The sequence below is a fragment of the Myotis brandtii genome, unplaced genomic scaffold, assembly GCF_000412655.1.
Source record: "Myotis brandtii unplaced genomic scaffold, ASM41265v1 scaffold174, whole genome shotgun sequence".
In the NCBI taxonomy this organism is placed as follows: Eukaryota; Metazoa; Chordata; class Mammalia; order Chiroptera; family Vespertilionidae; genus Myotis; species Myotis brandtii.
Genome location: NW_005356437.1, coordinates 3,582,529 through 3,603,245, shown reverse-complemented (window position 1 = coordinate 3,603,245; position 20,717 = coordinate 3,582,529). Strand labels below are relative to the sequence as shown.

The window sequence follows — 20,717 nt, the reverse complement described above, 5'->3', positions numbered from 1 at the left end:
GACAAAAATACAGTATATGATGATGAAAAATACATTTATTTTTTAATGTATCCGTGTACACTGATAGTCCGACAGAAAACTTTATGACTCCGTTTGATATTATCAGTGGGACTTATATGCTGCATCACTGATGACAGAGATTTTACATCAGGTTTATATTTCGTGACCTTCAGAGATATGCACGAGCTACTACTTTCATCCGTCAGGCTACTCCTATTACGAGACTTAACAAAATTCATCACTGAGAACAAAGATTCACAAGCGTATGTGGATGAAACCAAAACACTGGTCGGATCTAGGAAGGCAGGGAGAGTTAAGGCAGAGGCATAGAAATTGCTCTTCCCCTCTCTCGTCAATCCATGTCTATGGTCTTTAAGATAACTTGTTATGTAAAATTATTTATTTATCTAAGATGCACCTACACTGAATTTATCTGAAAAATAAAAAAGTCGATATTAAGGAAAAAATTGTAAATGGAAGATTATAAGAGAGGGTTTCGCTTGCCAGCAAAAGTTACTGGCGTGCCATGTTTGGCACGCGTGCAAGGGGTTGCCCACCCCTGATATAGGATGTGACTGGATTACCTAATCAAAAATAAATTTTTTAATATATGTCATGTTGTAACCATAACTCTAAAAGTATACTGTTGGTTACCATTCACTCAGATGTCTCAAGCCTGCCTTACTTTTTGACACCTTTCCCTGTCAGCATATTCTAGAACAGGGACAGGAAACGTCTGGCCTGCAGGCCACATAAGGCCCTCGAAATCATTTGGTTTTGCCCTGCCAAGGCATTAGGGGTGAGTTAATTAAATGTTTGACCAAATGTAGCAGGCTAATTTTTAAGTTGATAATTTTATATGGCCTTCGAGTGATGTTATAAATATCCAAATGGCCCTTGGCAGAAAAAAGGTTCCCCACCCTGTTCTAGAAGGTGGAGCTTTTCCTCATGTAAGTATATTATTTGACTGTCTCTTCCCTTAATCAGAAGTTTGTGATACCACTTGATTATAAATTTCATTCTTGCACATCATAGGGTCTGTTTCTAAGCAGTCTCTTCTATTTCATCTTTCTTATTTTATACCAGAAATGTACTGTTTTAATTATTGTGGCTTAATAACATTTTAATGCCTAGAATATTATGGTCCCCATTATTATTGTTCTTTAAAGTTTTTTTTGTTTTGTTTTGTTTTTTTTTAGCCCCCAGGACTAAGGTCCAAGATGTGAGGACAGAAATGAAGATTTCTAGCACAGGATCTAGGAATAATGAAATTCACCCCACCCACCCCCATAGTGAGGTTTGAGCAGAAAGGCCTTTCCCTCCGTGGACGCTGTAAAGTTTTTTTTCTTAATTTGTCTTACCGGTTTAGTCTTCCATGTAAATTTTAGAGCAGTTTTTTTAATTCACAATATTCCAGTAAAAATCTCTTATTTTTTAATAAAATTATTTAGGAAGAACTAATTAGCTTCTTAGCATATTTAATCTCATTCAGAAACAGTTATTCTCTCCATTTACTCAGGCTTTCTTTTATATCTTTTAGTAACAGTGTGTAGTTTTCTTCATATAGGGTTGAACATTTTTGGTAAGGATTGCTTTGTGTATTTGTATTTTTATTGATATTACAAAGTTTTTCCTTTAAAAATTACTTATATAGCTGGAAATAGGAAAGCTACTTTTGTGCATTTGCACTATTTCTAGCCTATCGTTCAGTTGTTTCTCTTTTTTTAAGTATATTATTATATTGCTTGAAAGTGTATACTGACTTTTAAAATATTTCATTAGCATGGAAATTTAGAAGAGTTTTGTTAGTGTAGTAGTTAGATAGTAATAAAGGAAGAAAGCAAAGGGAATCAGACATTATTAAAAGCATAATCACCTGGGGAGCATGAGCCTGCTTGCTTCACCAGGAAATTACAACTTTATATACTCCCCCAGGGAACCACCTGAGTTTCTATGAGGCATGTGTAATGGGAGTGCTGACATGGCTACCATAGAAGCCTCTCAGTCTAGTATGAGAAAGAATGGATTTGTTAGGGGGTGGACCCATTAGAAGCCTGTGAAAGCTTGGGAAGTTAATTGGTTATTTTGAAAAAGTGCCTGGTCCTTCCCAAGCCCATGATAATGTAATCCCAGGGAACAAAGCCTTTCTCCCTTGCCCAGTAACGCACGAAGCCATATAGGTCTAGTGGCCACCTGGGGCCCACAGCAGACCACGTGGACTCCAAAGGACTAAGCTTTAATATGAATTAGAAACTCTGTACACTGGCCTTTGTTTTGGCCTTGGTGAAGACAAGGCCATGTACCTTGGTTGCTGTTCTATCTCCCATCCTGGTTGGGGTGCATGTGGGAGGCAACCGTCCAATGTGTCTCTCTCACATCGATGTTTCTCTCCCCTCTTCCTCCCTCCCTTCCAGTCTCTCTAAAAAAAAAAAAGAAAAATACTGGAAAAACATATATCCTCAGGTGAGGATTTAGAAAAAAAAAAGGAGTGAGAGCTAGAAAAGAAGGTGGCAAATTCCAAATATGATGAGGAGTCCTCAGAAGTGTTTCTTGTCCACTCCTCCACCAGCTTGTAGCTTTTTCATTTTGGTTTCTCTCACAGTATCTGACACTTGGTCTGGCTTATATTAGGTCTCCAGACCTCTATAGAGTTCATTGTCATATGTACAGTACTCACCATTCTGTCCGTCAACTGCTACTGTGTAGCTTCTCTTCATCCCTTGTTTATTGTTCTCCCTGACACCAGTCTCTCCCTACCCTGGTTCATTCTCCTTATTGCTGCTGAATTAATCTATTTTAAAGTGAACTCTTTCCTGTAGTTCCCCTGTTTTAGCAACTGACTCCTAATAGCTTAGTTTGGCATATATGAGCTGCTTTTATAGCCTGAACTAGAGGCCTGGTGCATGAATTTGTGCACAGGTGGGGTCCTGAGGGGGTTGGGGGGAAGACCAGGACACAATCAGCCTGGGCTGGTGGTGGGATGCCTTTGCCCGGGATACAGATCCATCCTGCTGACTTTCACGCTGGTTGTTGGGAGCCACCTGGCGGCCGCTTTTATATCCTTTCTTCCTTGCGGAGCATCTAGAGAGGGGGAGCGGCCTCGGTGCTCAAGGCTGACTTCCAGAAGGCCAGCAGTGCTGGTCTGTTGGTGCCTGGCCTGTTCTCCGGAGATTGTCCTAGTACTCCCTCAGTAGTCCTGCAGGTCCAACGGGCTGGCGACGGGCTCATGGGCCGCCAGGATGAGTTTCAGCTGAGCAGCACTCCCACTGTGGGAGCGCACTGACCACCAGGGGGTAGCTCCTGCGTTGAGCATCTGCCTCCTGGTGGTCAGTATGTGTCATAGCGACCTGTCATTCTGGTCATTCAGTCACTTAAGCTTTTATATATATAGATAGATAACAATCTTTTTTACCACTTACTCTTCACTTCCCCTCCCTTTCCGCCTGTCCTTCCCTTCTTGCCTTCCTCTCTCTCTTCTTTCCTCTCCTCCTCCTAATTCTAGCATTATTTTTTTGTCACGGTATCAGAGAAGTTTATGTCCAACTTTCATTTTTTATTTTTGAATGTAAAGTTTAAATTCTTCCAATTTGAAACAGGGTGTACAGAAATCTTTCTCACCCCTTTCTTCATCTGCTTGATGAAAAGAAATTGAGATCATATGGCCTAAAAGCCCATTTACAGTGGAAAGTCTGAAGCAGTGAATCATTAGGGAGTCCTTCTTTCTCTCTTTGCCATTCTAAGTGACTTTCCATCTTCAATATCAATATCAGCACCACAGCAGCTGCTCCTAAACAGAGCATTCTCCCTTGAACCTAACCACTCCTCTAAGTTGTTCCCCCTGGCTTGATTTGGTTCTAGTTAACATCAGAACCTCTCTCTTCTTCATGTTTGAAGGTCGCTAAAAAACAACTACTTAAAATTTACCTATCTTTTCAGAAATTCTCTCTGAATCTCAGTGCACATTGGTGGCCAAATAGTGCCAGATTATTCCCATCTATTCAGCATTTATAATTGTTATGGAGTCACTAATGAAGTAGCCATTTGCTGTAGTTGCTTAGTCGTCATAGCAACGGTGTCTTGGTTAGTGTATGCCTAATAGCTTCCTACAGTTTGACATGATATGCAGCTAAGGTAATAATTCTGATTTCTACTCACAGGCATCTGGAATTTTGCAGAATTGTATTTTTAAATTTGTTAAATAGAAGTTATATGATCCCACTGCTGTATTCTGTTGACATCACATAGTCATAGGATCATAGAAATTTTAATTTGGAAAAATGATTATACTTGCAGTATGTATCACAGTGGCTCTAACGAGGGAAACATTGTTTCTATCCCATAGGCGGTTTATTTAATCGCTAATATAAGTATTTTTAGGAGTTAGAGAAATTGATAAGAAAGTTAGCAGTTGGGGCTGTCTAATAATCTTAGGTGCTTAGCTTTAAATCATCTTAAATAATTCTGATTATAAGCCTTTGATTTATAATGTAATACATATATTTGTAATATAATTGCAAAGTACTTCTCATCACAGTAATTTTTCTAGTTTTTTTATTATCTAATATCTGATAGGTCAGCCTCCTTGACTTATTTTACCTTAATTCATTTCCTCTCCTACACACTCACTTTAATTTCTTGTATTCACTACTTAAACTAGCAGTTACATGAATCTTGTTTATTTGTTTGTTTGTTAATCCTCACCCAAGGATGTTTTCCCCATTGATTTCTTTATTTTCTTAGAGAGAGTACCTGCAACCCAGATACTCACCCTTGACCAGGAATCAAACCTGTGACCCTTCGGTGTGTGGGCTAAGGCTCTAAAACCACTGAGCAACACTGGCCAGGGCTACATGAATCTTCATTTTTTTAAAAATATGTTTTTATTGACTTCAATTTAAAGGAACAGAGAGGGAGAGAGAGATAGAAACATCAGTGATGAGAGAGAATCATCGATCGGCTGCCTCCTGCACACCTGTCCCCTACTAGGGATCCAGCCCGCAACCCAGGCATGTACCTGACCTAGAATTGAACTGTGACTTCCTGATTCATGGGTTGACGTTCAAACACTGAGCCACATCGGCTGAGCTCATTTTTTTAAATGTGTTTCCTTAAGATTTCATATACATTACAGAAAATGCACATTCTCTAATATGCATTATTTGGAAAAGATAGTCTTTTCATGATGATAGAGGTCAGTGTCAAGAATCTGATCCAGTCTTAAGTGATGTAAATACTATTTTTGTACCATCTATTTTAAACATGTGAAGGCTCACTTTAACCCACCAAGTTCATTTCACATCTAAATTGTTTTTTTCAAACACATTCCATACTTTTAACCCCATCTTATGAATTTTTATTCTTATTAATTTCTTCCTTGGTTCTATATATTGTACCAGGAAAAACATGGACATGTTTTAAATATTATGTGTTTATTCAAATGTATATATGTACATATACATGATTTCTCATTTGTTCCTGTCTAACTGTGTTGTTGAATGGATTGTGCTAGAAGAAAGGTTGTAGGGTCAGTTGCTATTTGAGTATGCTACTTTGGAGTGTCCCATGGATACAGACTTTGCCTTTGCCTTCAGCTAGCAATTCTAGAGGGAACTGAGAGAAGGAGCTTGGTATAAAACCATTACAACTGGAAATAATATAGGAGTTTCTGCCTTCTTAGTATTCATCCTCATCATCTTCCTACTGGTATTCAGCCTAATCAAAGATGTCTACAAAGCAGCATTTACAAAGATAAATGACCCAGATCTAGATCATATCTACAGCTTACCATAATAAAGTAGATTTTGTCCATCACTTCTCGAATATGCATCATGGCTATAAGTATCCTATATCAGTTTGTACCATTCATGCATGTTGATGCAGAATACATTTTTATACATTTCTTTTGACCCATAGTATTAGTCATTCTATGACTAACCAGAGGCACATGAAGAATAGGCTGATATCCCTAACATTTTACAGGAATTATAGACTATTAAATAAGTAATAAAAGGTAAAGCTGCTTTTAAGTAGAGCTAGCAATGCAAATAAAGTAATTTAGAGTCTAAATCTATAAATTTTTAGATCTATGAAAATCAGGGCTGTTTTTACCCAGATCTTGTTTAGAAACCCTTTATCCGTATGCTAAGTTTATTGTTTTTGTACAAAGACCAATATAAAATAACCTAGGTTTAAATTGAACCAGGTTATATTTTATATACTTAGAAAAATCAAACTGAAACATTTTATAGTGCCTTCTCCCCTCTACTGATAGCAAGAAAATTATATTATTCAATTGGTAATATTAATATATCAGTTATTAATAAATCTATCCATGGACTCTGTGTTAGAGAAAATATGCATATTGGCCAGGTAACTTTGTCACTGTTGCACAATGCTCCACCAAATAATATCAAGCCAGAAGCCTCTTTATCAGTAAGTTAGTGGATAAGTACTTTGGGGAGCTTACAACAACATATTTGAATGTTATTGAGAGGGCTGGCAACATGAACTGACAAAATTATCTATACTAATAAAAGGGTAATATGCTAATTAGACCAGGTCGACCAGATATCTTCCGTTTGTCCGGTCCTCCTTCCAGACAAAGCCATGGTGGCCAGGGCCAAGGCAGAGGCAGTTAGGGGTGATCAGGCCGGCAGGGGAGCAGTTAGAGGGCAGTTAGGGGTGATCAGGCCGGCAGGGGAGGGCGGTTAGGGGCAATCAGGCCAGTAGGAAGAGGCAGGGGCGATCAGGCCGGCAGGCAGAGGCAGTTAGGGGCAATCAGGCCAGCAGGCAGAGGGGTTAAGGGCGATCATGCAGGCAGGCAGAGGGGTTAGGGGCGATCAGGAAGGCAGGCAGGTGAGCAGTTAGGAGCCAGTGGTCCTGGATTGTGAGAGGAATCCAAACTTTCCAAGGTGGAAAGCAGTTTGCTTTTATGAAATGATATAAGAAATCATGTCTGATTAGGCTAAAGAAAAAGATATTGCAATGGATAAGGTACAGGTGACCAAAAGTTATAATTATTTGACCAAAAACTTAAGGCAGTGAAAACCTTGGATATCCTATTGCCTCCCAGCTTCATAAGAACCAGTTGTTGTGTGCTTTGCCTTCCTGATCCCCTTCCTCCAGTTGGCCATCTATTGTACTTTCATGCAACCAGAATGCTAGTGACTTAGAAGTACTGCTTCTGCTTCAGTTAAAGATGTCCACTAAGCTTGACTTAAAGTTCAAGATCATAAATAGAATACATAAGGAAAGAATATAAGATAGTAAAAATATTCTGGCTCTGAGATAAGATACTTATATTTGGACTATTGAGTGGAGTTTTGTTGTTTAGCTAACAGAGATGAGGAAGTACTCTCTGGAATGCTGACAATGTGCTCTTCCTGAAGATAAAAGATCGAGTCTTACATTGTTTCAGTGAAAATCAAAAATTAGGCAGTAATTAGAAAAATAGAAACACTTACATAAAAGTCTTCATTACACTGTCACTGTGTCGTTTATTTTTCCTTACTCAACATATACCAAAAACTTGTTAGTAGCTGTTGTTTTTAACAAACGTCCAGGGTGAATCATCATTCCCTCACTGGGTGTAACCCCTTCTGAACACCTTGCCAGCTATTGTAATGGACATATTTTGGACATAATTTCTTCTTAAATAGCTCTAAATATTTTAAATTGGTATAGCATACATTTACCAACTTGAGAAGATGTCTGAATTGCTTCATTACATTTAAGATGCAATTATGGTGAAGAGCAGTGGACAAGGAATCTTGAATTTTTTTTCCTGTCTGCCTCTGTCAAACTGTACGATCATGGGCAAGTCACCATTACAATGAGACTTAATTAGCGATTTGAATATTGTTCTCATATACGAGAATTCAACTCAGTATTAAGTCTTTCATTAAGAGGGAGCTATCAGGTTGAATCATAATGAAATTGCTAATTCTACAAAAAGTAAAAAAAAGATCACATTTCTGTATTATATAGAAAATATTTTTCAGTTCTTAGTCCAAGCACAATCTAGGAGAGTTTGTCAGCCAGAGCATGGATTCTCCTCTGGATTGGGAGCGTGGGATTGGAAGTGGAGGGAATTGCTGGTCCTTCAACAAAACTGTAGTTTTGATGCCAGGAGTTATGACACATTTGTGTCATGACCTTCCTACTTTTAGTAATAATTCTTAATTGTTTGCTGCTTCTTTGCTTAAAACAAAACAAAACAAAACCCTGGGGTGTAGATATATAAATCAGAGGTTTGCCTCCTAGTGGCCTGGTATAGCTGGTGTATAGTTTGGTTTTGAGGGGGTTTTTGGTTTTGGGGGGTGCCTGTTTTTTTAATTGAATCAGTAGACAATGTTTAATAAATTATTTCACCTAAAAATCTGACTGAGTAACTATCAACTGGTGCTGAGGACTTGGGATGGAGCATGTACTCCATTTCCAGTTCACCAGAGCCTCTACCTCTCTCACTGTTACTTTCTACTTTACTTGATAGGTCCCTGTAGACATTTGAGTTTGTGATTCTCTTGCACTGTCCAGTAGGACTTTCTGTGGTGATACAAGTGTTCTATATTGTGTTGTCCAATATGATAGGGGCTAGCCACATGTAGCTCTTGAGCATTTAAAATTAGCTGGTGTACCTGAGGAACTGAGGTTTTAGTTTTATTTGATTTTACTTAATTTAAATTGTTGCAGCCTGGCTGGCATGGCTCAGTGGTTGAGCCTTGACCTATGAACCAGGAGGTCATGGTTCAATTCTAGGTCTAGGCACATACCCAGGTTGTGGGCTCGATCCCCAATGTGGGGTGTGCAGGAGGTAGCCAGTCAATGATTCTCTCTCATCATTTATTTTTCTGTCTGTCCTTTTCCCTTCCTCTCTGAAATCAATAAAAATGTTTTTTGTTTTTTTTTTTAAACTACATAAACCCCCCACTGCTAAACTTGACTGGCTTAAAAAAAAAACAAAACTACATAAATAAATAGTTGCATATTGCCAGTGGCTACCATATTGAATAGTGCAAGGAGATAATGGACTATTTTCCTTTATTGGGTATTTCTTACAGAGTGAAAATTAAACCTTAATACATTTTACACTCTCTTTTCTTAAATGCCAAATCTAAATGTTAGCATATATCACTGTAAATCATATGATTTGACAATCAAATTACCATCTCTTATTAAGTACAGTCTAAAAATTCTTGTCTTTTTCCCCCTAATATATTCAACACTTTATGTGACATGCCTGTTCTAGGCCCTGGGGACATAGGGAAGGCCCCTGTTTTCATAAAGTCTTTTTTTAAAAAATATATTTCTTTATTGATTTCAGAGAGGGAGGGAGAGGGAGAGAGAGAGAGAGAAACATCAATGATGAGAGAGAATCATTGATCGGCTGCCTCCTGCACGCCCCCTACTGGGGATCGAGCCCACAACCCGGGCATGTGCCCTTGGCCGGAATCGAACCTGGGACCCTTCAGTTCGCAGCCGACGCTCTATCCACTGAGCTAAACCGGCTAGGGCCATAAAGTCTTTTTATTAGCAATTAAATCCACATTCTAATAAGCTAAAATGTACTACTGTTACAATTCCTCTGAGAAGCACTCTTTGTCCTAGTCCCCCAAAACTGAAACTTTCTATAAATTTACTGTTTTCAATTAGGCATCATCAGAGCCTTTTCATATCAGTAAATCAGCTCAGTGTGCACCTGTGCCGTACCTCACCTGGCCTTTCTTTCAGCTTTCAGCTTTCTTTCCATCTGCTCCCAAGCTGGTTCTTCTCCCGAAATTTCCTTTTTGGTTATCTGACCTTGGGCCACATGTATTTGTTTTCTCTCATAGATAGTCCCAGTGCTCTGATATGTTCCTGCTTCTCTTTGCCATGAAACTTTTAAGTATGTCATTTTAAGAACAGCTTAAATTGCAATCAAGTGTAGCTATAGCAAAAGATAGATGAATGCTAAAAAAATGGTATTTACATTATAAAATAACTCCTACATTGGCAGTTGCTCATGTAAACATTTGTTGTTCAATGTTTTTGTAGTTGTTTAATTCTGTAGTTGATAATCAGATTAGCAAGGCATTATTACTTAGGGTTTTCTGCTTAAGCATGAAAATAGTCTACTTATATAACGTGTAATGAAGCTCTTTAAGTAATTTTGATAAAGGTGATTATGGACTGTGATTATAGCCTAATGACCAGTGACATTGACTGAATAGGAATCTTTGTTTTCAGTGTTGTAAAGGAGAATGTACTCTTCTCTCTGTGTTAGAATTGGGTTAAGTAGAGATATTATTCTGTTCTTTGGTCCTTTAGGAGACTGTATAGGAGGAATTGTATACTTTTAGGGACTGTATAGATTAACTGCTTGAATCTTGAAGTATACAACAAAGACCTGAGTTCCAGTTCTGTTATTGCTTAACTAGAGGCCCAGTGCACAAATTTGTGCACGGGTGGAGTCCCTTGGCCTAGCAGGCGATCGGGCCGATCAGGGCCCCTCTTGCCCAGTCCAGATCAGGCCAATTGGAGGTTGGCTGTGGGAGCGCACTGACCACCATGGGGCAGCTCTTGTGTTGAGCATCTGCCCCCTGGTGGTCATTGCGTGTCACAGCAACCGACCAACCGTCCGTTTGGTTGTAACTGTCACTTAGGCTTAGGCTATATATATAATAGACTAGAGGGAAATTCGTGCACTGGGAGGGGGGGGGTCTCTCAGCCCAGCCTGTGCCCTCTTGCAGCCAGGAGCCCTCAGTCAGACATCCTTAGCACTGCTGCAGAGGTGGGAGAGGCTCCCGCTCCTCAGCCATGAGCCCGGCTTCTGGCTGAGCAGCGCTCCCCCTGTGGGAGTGCACTGACCACCAGGGGGCAGCTCCTGCATTGAGTGTCTGCCCCCTGCGGGTCAGTGCATGTCATAGCAACTGGTCATTCAGCCGTTTGGTTGATTTGCATATTAGTCTTTTATTATATAGGATGTGAGGAAAGAGTAAGATTGAGATGGTAGGTAAAATTTTTAACACTGTTTCCAGCACATAGGAAGTGCTCTTTAAATGTCTGTTATTATTTGTAATAGTTGTAATTTTATTAGTGTTTCAGAAAGCTTTTAGTTATGTAGCCCTTGAGCTTTTTCTTTATTGAGAAGAGATAAAACTCTTAAATAATAATTCTAGAAAGACTAATAATTCAGTGAGTCCTAGCCTTCTAAGAATTTGGAAGTATATTATATATTGTCCTGAAGTGGTAGTAGTAATTAGTGCTTAGTAATTAGTAATGTTTGTTTTTTAATGGTTTATAAAACAAAGGTTAAACCGGCCTGACTGAATCTAAATAATCACAGAATATTATTTTTGTATTACTTTTTTTTTCTTTTTTAAAATTTATTTATTGATTAGAAAGAGAGAAACATCGATTTGTTGTTCCACTTATTTTTGTATTTATTGGTTGATACTTCTTTTTTTCAACAATCCTTTATTTTAACATGTATTTCCTATCAATTATCAAGCCCTGTCTAGTCTGCCTTCAGAGATATTCTCTTATCTATCCCCCTGAGCAGCTGTCTTCATTCAAACACACATCGGTGTTTACCTATGCCGCCATCTTGGTCTCTCCCAGAGATATTCTCTTATCTATCCCCCTAAGCAGCTGTCTTCATTCAAACACACATTACCTGTTACCTGGATGTATAGTGACCTTCTCATTGAGCTCTTGTCCCTTGCCTCTCCAGTCCATTGCCAAACCATCTCACACATTGATTAACTGAGTAATCTTTCTAAAACACAAACATAGTCTTCCCCAGGTTTAATCTCTATTTTACCCTTTCCCACATTGGTTGATTCTTACTAGTATATGTGCCCTTACTGGGGATTGAACTCGAAAACTTGGCGTATCAGGACGATGTTCTAACCAACTGAGCCAGGGCCTCTGTTGCTGTTTCTTGAAAATACCACATCTTAAATTTTTCTGAAAAAGTTAAGGCCCATTTTTTAAATGATCAGGATAGTGAAGCTTTTAGCTTGTTCTTAGTCCTGCCTGTACAGTCCACCACAAATATTTCCAAATTATGTTATTTTGTACAAGCCCAGATGAACCTTATTTTCACTTTGAAGGCATTTTGAGGTCAGTGATGTTTAAATTGGTGCATTGTTCAGTGGTGAAATGGAGCTGCAACTTGTTCTGACACTTCGTGAAATAATGTTAAATGAATTATTTAGTGTTAAGTAAAGAACCCTGCTAAATTATTTTAAACTATTCAAGGTTAATTAAACTATTTTAAGGTTTAGTCTTTAAAAATGTCATATTTTCAGTCCATAGATTAACCTTTTGAGTTTTGAATCATAAGATCCTCTTTTAATTAAACAAACTTTAAATGTATAATAAAAAGGTTAAAATTTTACATGAGCTTTTTATTTTTAAAATGTTAGTTGGGTGTATTTCTTTATATATTTAAAATATTAATAAATACTTGGAGAATAAAGTGGCATGACACTGTTTGGGATGATGGCATTGGCTTATAGAACTGTTACATTAGAATTGAAAGTATTCCACATGAACTGAAATCAGGATGCAGTAACTGCAAATAAGTTCTTCAGATAAATTCAAGTATAAGAATATGACAAGAATAAGCTACCATTTATAAAGACACCTAAACAAACTGAAACCCTAAGGAATTTTTAAATTGTGAAATAATGGGAACAATCATTTAATGTGGATGGAAGGAGCTAGTAAACGCTTCCCTTTTTAAATATCTCAAGATTAAATTGTGAAATGAGACAATTGAAACAGGGAAGATGATTTAGTGGCAGCATAACAGATTACCATTTAGGGAGGCCATACCCCTGAGAACTGAGTGCATTAGGGGACAGGACCAAGGTTAGAACACAAAAAAGTATTCAGGAAAAGGCTTGCCACTTAGCTATATATTTTTTTAATTTATATTTTCTTAAGGATTTACGCAGGCTTAGTTCTAACACTTTGTAAACATTCCTATTTGTTTCCACTTTTTTACCTCTAAAGATTTTATCTCGGTAGTCACTTTGAGACATCCTATCTGCTTGGAGAAGTTATTTTCACCCAGTTTTCTTGCCTGACCGACCTCTTGTAAGCATGAGCAGTCCTGCTCCAGCTTACCATCAAGTGCACACCTTGAAGTTAATTTTTATGTCATGCCAACATGCAATCATTTGTTGTAATACCACTGTCCTGTCTCTCTTTAGAACTGCAGTAAATTAGTTGTGGATAAGCATGTGTTTAATGTTTGTCTTTCACTAGAACAAGTCTTTTCCTCACTGCAGCATTCCCAACCTCTAACCTAGCGCCTGGCAGAGATAGGCACCCAGGAAACATGTGTTGCATGATTTCCAGGAGGAGGCTCCTTCTCAAATCTGGTCATTGCACAGCTGTAGCCTGATGCAGATGTGCGAGATAAGCAAGGACTAGAACCCAGAGAGACGTGAAGTCATGTTGAAGAAGCTTGTGTTTCATCTAAGAACAGTTAATAGGCCATTGAAGGATTGTAAGTCAAAGTCCATTTTTGGGTGGACATCTCCCTTCTAGACCTCTAGCTAGTGCTTTCTTCAAGGTTCATAGAAAATGTATTTGTCACATGAAAAGCAAAGTAACATTTGATTTATAGTTATATAAACAGTAAGTTCCTATAGACATTTCCAGAGTACTTTTCTTACACTTTATAAAAACAATCACTTTATGTATTTAAAGATTAGGGAAGGATTTATAAACAGTTAGAAAAATAAAAATATTTATTTTTCAGTGCAGAAACTACTATACTGAATTTGGGTTTGTTGTAAAAACAAAACTTACAGTAGTTATAGTTTTCAAATTAAAAAAGCAATTAGTAGATATATAATATCTTCTGAGTAATTTGATATGCCTAAGAGCAGGCAAAAGCAAATAGATAATAAACTTCAGGGAATTAAATAATAAATATTATAAGAACGGCAAGTTGTGCTTTGCTAGGAATTTTAAATGAAAATTTATTTTTAGTTCCTATTCTAATGAGCCAAAGAATTTAAAGTCCCACTCAACTAAAGTAATATGTGATGTTAAATGTGTTGCTTTTATTTATTTAGGTTTAGCAACAGGAATTTATTTTCACACAGTCCTGGATCCAAGACTAGAGTGTCTGCAGGATTGGTTCCTTCTGAGGGCCATGAGGAAGGGATCTGTTCTAGGCCCCTCTCCTTGTCTTGTGGACAGTCATCTTCTCTCTGTGTCTTCACATTGTCTCTCCTCTGTACGTGTCAGTGTCTGAATTTCCTCTCCACTGTCATCTTGGATCCTTGAACATGCATTGCTTTTAAATGACCAATGTTTTTATGCTTTGAAATTAACCTTCCAAGAAATGATTTTTTTTTCTTTAAGAAAATATACTTCCTTTCTGATTATAAATGTAATAGATGCTTATTGCAGAAAATTTAGAGAACATAGAAATCTTAAAATGAATTAATTCTGCCCTGGCCGGGTTTACTCAGTGATGAGAAAGTTGGCCTGTAGACCAAAGGATTGTGGGTTTGATTCCCGGTCAAGGGCGTGTACCTGGGTTGCGGAGTTTGATCCCCAGCCCCAGTAAGACAGAGGCAACCAATGGATGAGCCTCTTTCACATCAATCTTCTCTCTCCCTTCTACTCTCTCTAAAAAAATCAATGGAAAAAATATCCTTGGGTGAGGATTAACAAAACAAAAGAAAGAGACAGAAATGCATTAATTCTGATGTCTTCCTTCCCACCTTTCATGTTAGTTGCACTTTCTTTTCTTAAAAAATACAAACAAACAAAAACACACCTTTTTTGTTTATTGAGTGGGCAACTTTCTATCATGGTTCTCAATTTCTTTGCTACGACCATTGCATACCACTAGTTTCTTTTGGGTTCATTTTCCTTCTTACTGAAAAAAGTCCTTGAGTAGTTCTCTCAGTGAGGATCTATCAATGATAGACTTATTTTTTGTTCAAAAATGCTTTTATTTCACTCTTACTCTTCAGTTATAATTTAGCTAGATGTGGTTGGCATTTTTTTTCCTTGTAGTGCTTTAAATATATTCTTATATTCTGATCTTACTGATGAGAAGTATAAAAGTACAATGATAGCCCTAACCAGTCTGGCTCAGTGGATAGAGTGTCGGCCTGTGGACTGAAGGGTCCCAGGTTCGATTCTGTTCAAGGGCATGTACCTTGGTTGCGGGCACATTCCCAGTTGGGGGTGTGCAGGAAGCAGCTGATTGATGTTTCTCTCTCATGGATGTTTCTAACTCTCTATCCTTCTCCCTTCCTCTCTGTAAAAGATCAATAAAATATATTTTAAAAAAATAAAGGTACAATGATACATTTTGTTTAAAAATAGTCACTATGAAAAACTGTACTTTTTCCCCCTTAAAACATCTTTTAGATTTACTGTGCTGATAGAAAAAATGAATTCATGTAATTTTTAAAATAAGGAGTAAATGGTAAAATGTGAATCATGAAATATGATAACATTTAGTCCAAAACAAAATTACCTAAGATTGCTACTTGAATATATAAATATGCTGGTCAAGTATTATGTTTTATAATATGCTGTACATAGTGCCATGTTTATTTTTGGCTTTTTTTTTTTTAAGTGGTATTTTGAGCCAAGGCTGGTGTGATTCAGTGGTTAGAGCCTCGATCCACACACCAAAGGATTTGTGCAGGAGGCAACCAATCAATATGTCTCTCTCATATTGATGTTTCTCTCTCTACCCCCGCTCTTCCTTTCTCTTAAAAAAAAATCAATGGAAAAATTATCCTCAGGTGAGGATTTTTTTAAAAGGTGCTATTTTGAGTTATGTTTTAATTTAGAGCCGCGGTTCTCAACCTGTGGGTCGCGACCCCTTTGGGGGTCGAACGACCCTTTCACAGGGGTTGCCTAAGACCATCGGAAAACACATATATAATTGCATATTGTTTTTGTGATTAATCACTATGCTTTAATTATATTCAATTTGTAACAATGAAAATACATCCTGCATATCAGATATTTACATTACGATTCATAACAGTAGCAAAATTACAGTTATGAAGTAGCAACGAAAATAATTTTATGGTTGGGTCACAACATGAGGAACTATATTAAAGGGTCGAGGCATTAGGAAGTTTGAGAACCACTGATTTAGAGGGAGTCCTAAAATAGACTAGTGCTGTCCAATAGTAGTTACTTTGATAATGGAGATATTCTATGTCTGTATTGTCCAATAAAGCAGCCACTAGACCAGTGATGGTGAACTCATTTTTTTGGTTGATTGATTTTTCTTTGTTAAATGGCATTTAAATATATAAAATACATATCAAAAATATAAGTCTTTGTTTTACTATGGTTGCAAATATCAAAAAATTTCTATATGTGACACGGCACCAGAGTTAAGTTAGGGTTTTTCAAAATGCTTATATGCGGAGCTCAAAAGGTTCGCCATCACTGCACTAGACCCTGAGTAGTAGTGTATTATCTTTTTATTTACTCTATCTCTTATTAAGTGGATAGAATTTCTGAATTAATAACTTGATTAGTTTTAGGCCAAATGATTTAAGATACAGTAATTCATTTTTACATGCAGATTTTTTTCAGAAATCATTTGTTTTAATAAAAGTTTGACTATCAGTATATGGTTGGAAGAAAGTTGTAGAATCACAGTGAGATTGTATGTTTAGCTTATGGTCTAGTTTCTACATTATAGTCGTATACTCAGTGTGTTTTTGAAGTATTATATTAAGGTTGGTATGTCTTCTGAGGTTACTTTGTATATATTAAGTATTAGTTCTTGAGGAAGAAGAGTTATAGGACTAACTCTTCAGGTTTCACTCTAATAATAATAAACAAGGGAATTTATTAATAGTGCCTTTTATTTTTCAGACTGCAAATAGAAGAATCTTCTAAACCCGTACGGCTATCACAACAACTGGATAAAGTTGTGACAACCAATTACAAACCTGTTGCCAATCATCAATACAATGTAAGTCTTTCTTCATTATACCTTTTCTGTATCATAGACCATGCTATCAGGTGCTTGAGTTATTCAGCCTTAGTAAGGGATATGACAGTTTGCCAAGCTTAGAAAAGATGTTCACTCTGTATCCTAAGTTATACTGTTTAAACTACTCTTGTAAGTTTTTCAAAAAAATAAAATACTTCATTTTTTCAGTGTTTCAAATTATGGTATCCCTTATAAATAATAGTTTCACTTTTTTCATATTTTATACCTTTGTAACAGAGTTTTTAATGTTTTGACAAAAAAATTTAAAGGTCATGAAACAATGGTAATTTTTCCCATTGATTATTAAAATTACTTTGCATAGTTTCAGCTTGCACAGTCATTTTTACGGTCTCACACTACCATGCAAAGTGAGGACTGCCCTTATGTTCGTTTTGCTTTTTTGTGGGTTTTTTGTTGTTGTTAATCCTCACCTGAGGATATTTTTCCTATTGGTTTTCAGAGAGAGTGGAAGGGAGGGGAGAGGGGGAGAGGGAGAGAGAGAAACAGCAATATGAGAGACTCATCAACTGGTTGCCCCCTGCATGCGTCCCAACTGGGGGTGGGGATCAAACCCGCAACCCTTCAGTGCAAGGGCCAAGGCTCTAACCACCGAGCATACTGGTCAGGGCTGCCTTTATGTTTTAAACCTTCTTTTATTGAAGCATATCATGTATACTATATATATTGTATTCTACAATGTACAATACACGCATATATTGTATATATAAATCTACTTTGTGCCAGGCACTGTTCTGAGTGTCTCATAAGTAGTGACACATTTAACCATCATACCTACCCTATGAAGTAACTACGGGTATTATCCTCATTTTACAGATAAAGTAACTGAGAGACACCCAGGTTAGCTTACTTGAGGTCACACAGCTGATAATTAATCGGTCCAGGTATTGAACCCAGGCAGCCTGGTGTAGGAGTTTACTCTTAATTAACCAGTGTGCTATGTTGCTGCAGGTCATTAGCAATGCTTCCAAAGCTAAGGGTTTTGAGTCTTGAAGTACCTGTAATATAAGGAAAAATGTGATGAATCTCTGAAAATAAAATGAAGCCTAAGTTAAGTCAAGTAGCAATGAACAGTTGATATCTTGTGTTGTGTTTTGTTGATTAATAACTTCTTAATACTGAGTTTAAGAAGAAATAAACTCTTTAAGACTGGCCTGAACCACTACTTTATTTTTTCTTTTGTTTTTATTTAGGTTTTTTTTATTTCATTTTTGAACCAGTACTTTATGATAGTTGAATTTCTTACAGTTATTTTATATGAGGTGGCAAATGCCAGGCCGGCATCCTCAGTGAGCAGAATGCTGAAATGTAAGAAGGTAAAAATCCTGGGGACTGTGATGAACTGGAGTGCACATGCCCCTTCTAAAGACATTCACATTTTTAAAATTGCTACACTGTACAGATTAAATAAAGCAAGTCAAAATTCAGTTACATCCAACCAGGCTTTAATTTAACTGCCTCTGGTTATGCTTTAGGAAAAATTTAAACTAAAGAAAAGAACAGGCAAGATAAGTGGAGACAAAATTGTCAAATTATCCAAGAGATGTATTTTTCTATTTCCTGTTGAGATAGGTAGATAAAAGTCTAATTTTTTACCCTCTTCTATTTTCATCTTGTCTACTCTTAGATGGAAATACATGCAATTTTCTGAAGCCAAGTGGAAATATAGAAGTGTAAAATATTATAGGTCTTAATTGTCTTTGCCTTTCTTCATTAGTGTGCTACTCCTGTCGCCCCTAACTATGCTTTTTTTTCCATTTATGGGCCAAACTTCTATATACATTTCCACTCCTGTATATGTTTATCACAGTGAGGACAAGAAAGACCTCACTTTCCATAAGCTGTAAAGAGATATAACCTTTCTGAGGGACACACACACACACACACACACACACACCCCGCACGAATTTCGTGCACCGGGCCTCTAGTTAGAAATAATGTAATTGGAATTAATCTATTCCAGACCTCCTAATGATTTCTTGTTTTAACCTTCCTTATGTACAGTACATGTCAAAGGTACTGTTAAATCTATAAATAAATACTTCTTTTCTTAAATTTTTGCACTACCCCTTACTAACCTTAAGCTAATCATCCGGTCTGGGGATGTCTTTTAGGTCAGCATGCAGCATCTTTGCTTGTTCTTATATCACTGCCTCCAAAATGGCTGTCACTGGCTAACTGCTTTTCATTTATCCAAATCAACAACAGTTTTTTTACATTGTCAGTTGTCTGCGATCATTGTTTTCTTTCACACCGTTAGCAACATTAGCACTCTTGATGGCCACTTTGTTTTAAAATTGTGCTAATCATTGATTTTGCCAGCAACAAAAAGCATTCTCTCCTTTGTTGCCTGAGAAACGCTTTTTGTCTTGCTGAGGTGTCAGCTGGAAAGGGTTGTCAGTTCAAAAACCGTGGCTAACATTGACAATGGAGGCATTTTTTCCTGTGAATACTTGGTTGAGAACCAAATTGAAATGGGAGATGGTTGAGAAATGAAGTTTGACTATATTAATATTGGGAACCTTTAGGAATTTGTTTAATCCTGCACTTTGCAAACATTTTAATATTAAACCCCCCCTCCCCCATTATTTGAAGTAGTGAAAACAAACTTTCGAAATAATTTGTTGTTGCTCTGCAGCAGTGGCTCAGTGGTTGAGCGTTGACCTATGAACCAGGAGGTCATGGTTGGATTCCTAGTCAGGGCACATGGATGAGTTTCGGGCTCAATCCACGATGGCGGGGTGATGCAGGAGGCAGCTAATCAAGATTCTCTCTCATCATTGATGTTTCTCTCTCTCTTTCCTTCTCCCTTCCTATCTGAAATCAATTCTATCAAATAAAGAGGGAATATGCTAATTGGCCCTCGTGCCATCCCAAAGATGGCAGTGCCCATGGCCAATAAGGAGGGAATGTGCTAATTGACTACCCCACCCTCAAAGATGGCAGCACCCACAGCCAATAAGGAGGGAATATGCTAATTGACTGCCATGCCCTCAAAGATGGCGGCACCCACAGCCACAAGATGGCAGCGCCCAGTCCCCTCGGCCCCGCCAGGGCAGCAGTCATGAGGCAAGGCCAGGGCCAGCCCGAGGCACAGGCAAGCCTCAGATGGTGGCTGCCCAGCCGCCTAGGGCCCCCAAGGCTCAGGTAACCAGGGCCAGCCAAGGCTTGTGCTGCCGGCAGTGGCAGCAGCAGAGGTGTTAAGGGGGCGTTGCCTTCCCCTGATCACTGGGTTGCCTCCTGCCCCTGAGGGTTCCCAACTGTGAGAGGGGGCAGGCCAGGCTGAGGGACCCCCCCTCCAGTGCATGAATTTTCATGCACTGGGCCTCGAGTAAAAATATAAAAGAAAAGAAAAATAATAAAAACTAAGCATTTAAAACATGACAGATCACTGTATTTTGAGAGCAAAACAATAAACTATTTTGTAATTTTGACAAAACTTACTCTTAAAATGTTTTCTTTTTATTTTATTACTTTAAATGTTTTTGTCTATGTTGTATAATATGTATGCATATTAATACAGTACATTTTTACAGTTTAAAAATAGATATACACGGTTTATGCTGTTATCAGAGAAATGCTGTTTGCATTGCTAGTGAGAGTGGGGTTTCTGGGGTACCACTAGAATAAGCATTTCCAGAGGCCCACAGGAGAATGAGATGTGCTAAAAAGTTATTTTTGTGGAATTACATGGTTTCCAAAGCCCCATTTC

General features: G+C 37.8%; 1 protein-coding gene across 2 annotated transcripts in view; it reads left to right on the top strand.

The window, feature by feature from the left end:
• The window catches only part of GTF2F2 (general transcription factor IIF, polypeptide 2, 30kDa), a 154,549-nt gene that overhangs the window by 92,541 nt on the left and 41,291 nt on the right, over window positions 1-20,717 (top strand). For both annotated transcript variants that reach the window (XR_001361509.1, XM_005863226.2), the window contains exon 6: window positions 16,867-16,966. Coding sequence is in view for 1 of the 2 variants with exons in the window: in XM_005863226.2 (XP_005863288.1) it covers window positions 16,867-16,966 (100 nt within the window). In the remaining variant the exon portion in view is untranslated. The remainder of the gene's footprint in view (window positions 1-16,866; window positions 16,967-20,717) is intronic.